Source organism: Nestor notabilis, unplaced genomic scaffold (assembly GCF_000696875.1).
Source record: "Nestor notabilis isolate BGI_N333 unplaced genomic scaffold, ASM69687v1 scaffold4473, whole genome shotgun sequence".
NCBI classification, from domain to species: Eukaryota; Metazoa; Chordata; class Aves; order Psittaciformes; family Psittacidae; genus Nestor; species Nestor notabilis.
In genome coordinates, this window is record NW_009923215.1 from 6,636 (window position 1) to 13,388 (window position 6,753).

The following is a 6,753-nucleotide window of genomic DNA, read 5'->3' on the forward strand; positions in this document are numbered from 1 at the left end:
CTAACCTGGTGTTTAAATTAGGATGATAGGTGTTTCTAATCCATAAGCTATTACGTTATGTATTTTATAGAAGCAGAATTTCACTGAGCTGTATTTATATAATTGTTTTGCCTATTGTAGTACTATAGAACAACTTTAATGTTATAGTTAATACTAATCTTTTCCAGTGTGTGTAAATTTGACTGTCACAGGTACAGGTATCGGACACTGACTTATGTTTTATGTATGTTTTAGTTTATGGTGACTTAAATTGATTAGACTTGATGAATTCAGCCTACTGCTGTTGTTACTGTACTGCACTGGATAGGTTTCAGAGTTTCCAGTTAGATAAACCACAAACACACACATCAGAATAATATTCAAACCTCTACAGGCTTAGCATCTTGATTTTGTTTGCTTTAGAGTGTAACATGCCAGAAAGCACAACATATATATTGTATATACATCATTAATATGTATTTGGTATCACCACTTAACCTCACTGGCTTATATGAGAAAACATGGCTTGGTTATTTATTTGTAACAGTTTCTTACTTCAAATTCCCAATTTTCTTTGTCTGCAGAGGCTGGCTAAACAGAAGACAGATAGACGGTTCTCTCAATCGAACTCCTGCTGGATTCTATGATCGGGTGTGGCAGATCTTGGAGAGAACCCCTAATGGTTTAATAGTGGCAGGGAAGTTTTTACCACAGGTAAAATCAGCACAGATAATCAGTTATTTCTACTCTGTCTGACTATTAATGTTAAATTATTTTATTGTTAATGTCTATTTTATGCTGTAATGTGTTACTTAGGGTAGTTTGTTCCTGTTATGATTAAAAAAAATTATTTGAAAAAGAATCAAGTTTTCATTTTGGTTTTGAGTAAAATACCATTAGAATAGAATGTAAGTCAGTTTATACATATTTGTAAAAGCATAAGTGTAGAAGACCCTTTCCAAGTCAAGGACTCTGAAAACAACTCCCTTTTTGATCCTGAAGTGGTCATATTTCTTAGTTGAGTATTATTTATTTGGCCAGCAAATAGACTTTAGCTGGGCGTGATTTTGATTTAGCTTAAATGGTCTTTGAGTAAAAGTATGATTTGTTTTTCAGCAACCAACCTTATCGGATATGACGATGTATGAAATGAATTTTTCCCTTCTAGTTGAAGATATGCTGCAAAATATTGATCAACCGGAATACAGGCAAATTATTGTAGAGGTCTGTGGCCTATAACAAATGGAATTTTATAATGTACATAAGTATGTTACAGATTAAAAGGAAAGCAAAAAGTAACCAAGACTCAACTATTTGAAGAAATAGCACTTTAAATACAGACACTGTTTTCTCCATAGTTTTTGTGTGATTAATGAGGTTGCTGTTAACATGTTACGAATAAATGAAGTTCTTGGTGTTCTTCCTCTTTAGCAAATAGATAAATATTAATGACAGCACCAATGCAATTAGGTCACAAGTGAAAATGAGTAGTTCCAGAGTAGATTTCCTTCAAGTCCTTAAGCCATGCCCTTTCCTAAAAATTTTCGAGGTCTAGGGGAAAACTCCTCTAAAATATCAGTTTTCCCTGCAGTAGATTTTCTTTCCCATTTTGCTATGGCTGTCTAGCTTTATGCTACTGAATCAACTAACTTCCGGTTTCCTTATACCTAGTAAAGTAAGAGGCTACTTAAACCCCTTCCCCACCACTGCATATAATGTATTCTTTTTGAACAGATCAAGAGCATCCAAACTGTTGGTCACTGGCATCTGTGCTGTCAGCAGCGCTCATTGTTAGTTCCCAAGGACATGCCTCGGTGCTTATGAGTATTCCTCCACAGTGAAATCAAATCCGTCTCAATTCTGGCTAACAACTAATGGTCATACTGTTTGCTGGAACATTCCCAATTTTTGCTAAAAGATAACACAATTATTGAAACCCAAGATGACCAATATAGACTCTACTGCCCACCTGTAGTTACTATGACAGGTCACTCATCATGTTTGCCTTCCTCTTTTAAATTTCTTTCCAGATACGAGGAATATAAATTCTCTTAAACTGAAACCTTTCATTGGCGTCTACTAATTTTTTTATAAACTTTGGTATAATAATATTATGGCATACGTGATTATGCCTCTAAATATCACATGCTATGGGGTTCAGTGTTTACTGCTTTTCACCCTCTCCACTGGCTGACCACTAGCATTTGTGCAGCCATACAGTGAACTGAATAAACTGGAAAATAATTCCCTGGCTCCTAGCAAAGTTAGATGTTGATGTCAATCATTTACACAGTGCCCTTAACTAGGTAGTCACCAAAAAATGTAACTGTCATAAAAGCCTGCTTTTTCCAGTGATTCCTTTATCAAAGTCAGAATTCTCTTATTTGTGCACTATTACCTGTCCCATTATTAAATGGCCTCCTGCATGAAAGAGGCATATGCAATTATTAAGAGTGCTTTTATGTAACCTGAACTAAAAAAAAAGGTAAATTTGAAGTCTTACGGTCTTTTTCTGCCTCCTAGTTGTTGATGGTTATATCTGTCATTTTGGAGAGAAATCCTGAGCTAGAGTTCCAGGACAAAGTGGACTTGGACAAAGTGGTGCAAGAAGCATTTCAGGACTTTAAGAAAGATAACAGCCATCCAAAGGGAGCTGAAAAGCAAGTAAGAAAAAAATCACTAACTTACAGAATTTACTATTCTTACTCAAGTGTGTTTATAAATGTTAATTATGTGAGGCTCAGAATAAAAAGCAATTGATAGGAGGTCGGAATGGAACTCAAATAAGAAATAAATATACCCAGGTGCTGCCTAAGTCTGCAAAGAGCAGAGATAAAAGATGGGCACTTACTTCATTACCAAACTGTGAATTCAAACTCTTCTTAGCTACTGATTTTAGTGCTAGAGTTGCATTCATGACATAGCAAGCTTTTAATCTCTAAGGCTTAAATAAATGAAACTTAATCGTTAAAGACCTCTAAGTATTCTTGCTGCAAGTTTTGGTGCCTCAGAGCTTTAAAATTGTGTGCTAAAGCCAGGTTTATTAAAGTGGTTGAAGGAGGAAGTATGAGTGTGACAAGTCCCTGTACTACTGAGGATGATCTTCCTCACTCTGTCTGGTGTTTTATTGCGCACAATATACTTGGAAATATCTGTGCTAGCTTTGAATAACCAATGTATTCATAACATCCTGTTACACAACAGCACTTCTGTTGCTGAATTTAGCTCCTGTGAAAGATGAGGAAGTGCTCCTTAATAATTTTTTCAAAAGTTTCAAGGTTCACTTTTTTGCCAGTACTTTTCTGTAGTAGGATTTGAAAGCAAAACAAGCTACCTTAGCAACATACCACCTTGCACAACACCTCTGTTTTTAAAAGGACACAATTTTCTTGAAAGTATGATTCTTTTGGCCTGGCCATTTTGGAAGGTAGTGTGTTTGCAGCCGTAGCAAAATCAGAACTACTATCCACACAAATTGCTCCACACAGTATCTTGAATATACTACTGACTTCTGTGGCAAACTGGAAGTCCCGAATGGCTAAAAAAGAAAGAAAAATCCCATGCAAACCCCAATTTTTACTGGTGCTGCCATAACCTCCATTCAAGTGAAGGATTTTTTTACAAATCCTTCCAGATCTACACAGAATGATGCCTTTTTGTCTCAGAAGGAAATTCCAGATTATAGTTGTGAATAATATCTTTAAAACTGTTGTTAGAAATTCCAACTCCTTACATCAAAATTTTCGGAAACCAGAATCTCCCATATTTGAATGTACATGTATATGTTAAATGTACATTTATGTATATGTTAAATGTAGCTTCTCTAGGATTGTTTTGATGACAATTGTCTCAAGTTTTCATAGCTAAAAGAACTCATTTGTCTGAACTATGGTTTTCCATTAAACTGACTTGCAAGTATTTTGAACTTTATTAATTCCCTCTTACCATGTAATTAATGTCAAAAATATTTACTCCAGTAATTTCAAATACATCCTAAAACTACAGGTGTTACATTTTCACCACACAATTTCTGCCCTTGATTTAATAAAAATAACCAGGTTCCTGGATTAAAGCATTGAACCTTTATTATAGCAGCCAATACATGATTCAAGAATAAGCAGACGTTTAACATCATTAACCGTGCAAAACAGGTGTTCAGTGAAGAACACCTATTTTGTTGATCTGATTAATGAATTAGTGTTAACTGTGGTTAGTTGTCTGACTTAAAATTTTTCTTTTCTTCCAAATAAATATGTAGTCATTATCTCTAAATGTACATCCAAGGGCCTGGCTCACAATCATACTGTGGCAGCATAGTAAGTTAACCACATAGTAATCATCTCACTGCATGTGTTAAGAGAGAAGTTGTTCTCTGACACCTGTTACATTTAAAAAAATAATAAGGTGGTGGTATCTCTACAGGACTGGAAAACTCAGTAAAAAAAATATGCAATGTATTTCAGTAATCTGTTTTCCACATATTTAGGTAGCGTATGTGGGAGATTTCTGAAAACTGAGCATAATTGTACTACTATATGTTAGAAGTCTGAAAAACACGTTTGCATTTCTAGTGTATTTGTGATGTTCCTCCCATTCACCTGTGTTTGGCTACTTTACATAATCAACACTAACAGAAACATCTTTTCCCTTTCCTGCAGGATGACATGACTGCATTCTACAACACACACCCACTTGGAAAAAAGGGAACATGCAGTTACTTGAGTAAGGCTGTGATCACTTTATTGCTGGAAGGGGAAATGAAACCAAGCAATGATGATCCTTGTACTGTTAGCTAAAGCTTGAAAAACAGCATAGGAGTTGTTGCTTTATTTAGTGTTCTGTGTATTTTTCATGCATATATGAAAATACTATTTTGAAACGTAACCCTGACTAGTAATACAAATGCAAACTATGCTGAAAGAAGTGCCATTAAAGATACAAAGTGCCACCTATTTTTTTCTTTTCTCAACTATGCAGCAAGTTAGTCATATGGTATTTGGTTAAATTCAATGGGATTGTATTTATGATCTTAAAGCTTTAAAAATAGTTCGTAACTTCAAGAGAAATGCAGTATGTGCTTTTGTCTTTATAACTCTATTTTACTTACAATTGCAAACAAGTTTATTTTAAATTCCAAAAGGAAATTCAGTAAATACTATAATTAACACACATACCAATCAGTGTGGAAATAGGAAAATTGGATTATTTTATTTGTATTCCACACACAAATTAGAGGTGATGGTTAAGTAGTTGTTATTCTTTAAGTTTTTCTGCATCAATTCAATTGACAGCATACATTTAGCTTCGTTTTTTTTAATTTACCAGTTGATACCTTGATATACAGTCTTCATCCTAATAGAGCAACGTTTTATCTCTAGCAGTAAATATCACTGCAGTTTCCCAATTGTTGTTTAAACATCTGTAAGTTAACAAGGGAAACAAATGATAACAAGAAAACAGTTAAAAAAAAGGGGGCAAACAAGCTGTATGTAAAATTAACATCAATGAAGAAAAAAATTTGTATTCTATAAACTATCAATGCATGAAAGAATTGAAGATACACTTATTTATCTTTTAAATGTGTGAAAACACTGTAGCTTATATGTTATCTTTTGGTGAAAGTAATAAAAAAAAATGGTTGTAAAAAAAAAAAACAAACAGACCAGCCCTGTCTATAAAAATGCTTTTAAGTGACATGCAAAGACTCCTGTTGACTTTAGTGGCAACCTTTATTGTGCTACTGAAACCACCTTGAATGGATCATTAAAGCGCCTATTTTAGCAGCACAAAAGATACTAAAGTTTTAGAACTAGTTCTCAAACATTTTGATAATTAAATTAATAGTGACCAGGTATGACTCATCTGTCAATACACTACTCCCATATTGATAAAAGCACAGTTTAAATTAACTTCGCAGTAAGAGGGCAAAACTACTAGCAAAAGTAATGGAGTGAATCTGGGCATAAGAGGGGTATTTGAACACATTTAGGCACTGTGGTTAGTACTTCCCTAATTTGCAGAACTTCCCCAGAAATCACAGAATCAATCCTTCTCAAACCAAAATGGAAGAAAAATTTGTTGTTGAAGGAGGACAATAAAACATTAATGAATACCTTGTCAAATAAGGTTGAATAAGGTTGGAAAGGTTAATTTTGGGCTAACAGAATAGTGGTCCTTCTGTTCTTCCTTGCTGTAATATATTTATCATTCAAAGGACAGTGGAGAGGTGGCAGGAGAGATGGGGAAGGAAAATCCAGAAGAAACACTCCTTATTCACTGTTGGCTACATCATTGGAGCGTGATAATACATTTAATAGTAGAATGTTGCCTCAGAGGCTGCAGCATTGCTCTCTTAACTCCAGCAAGAAGGCTACAATTAAATAGCTGACTCATTTCGCAGCAGTTCAAAATCCTGAATGCGCCACTAGTTTAAACAGCAATCCAACATAGCATCAGAATTTTTACTTCATCACTGCCTTAGGAATTATCAACTGCAATAAATTTGACTTGCCTTATTTATTTTTTAATTATTACTTGTAGATCTACAGCTGGTCATGGATCAGTGATTGTATCAGTACCAAGCATGTCTATTTCTAGTGCTTTTAAAAATACTCTAAAACTGATATATCTCTTGCCATACAAACACAGAACATAACTTTAGTCTACAAGTTGTAAATCCTACTGAAAGGAAGCAATCCTTTAAATACAAAATACAAAATCTACAGATGACTTCGTAAACACTGGCATTTTGCTAGGCAGTAGCACTGTTATTTG

General features: G+C 34.5%; 1 protein-coding gene across 1 annotated transcript in view; it reads left to right on the forward strand.

The window, feature by feature from the left end:
* LOC104403782 (phosphorylase b kinase regulatory subunit beta-like) overlaps positions 1-4,960 on the forward strand; it is a 10,513-nt gene extending 5,553 nt beyond the window's left edge. Inside the window, exons 3-6 of the mRNA XM_010012027.1 lie at positions 564-693; positions 1,096-1,203; positions 2,503-2,643; positions 4,638-4,960. Coding sequence (XP_010010329.1) covers positions 564-693; positions 1,096-1,203; positions 2,503-2,643; positions 4,638-4,775 — 517 coding nt within the window. The 3' untranslated portion in view covers positions 4,776-4,960. The remainder of the gene's footprint in view (positions 1-563; positions 694-1,095; positions 1,204-2,502; positions 2,644-4,637) is intronic.
* Positions 4,961-6,753: the final 1,793 nt, after the last annotated feature.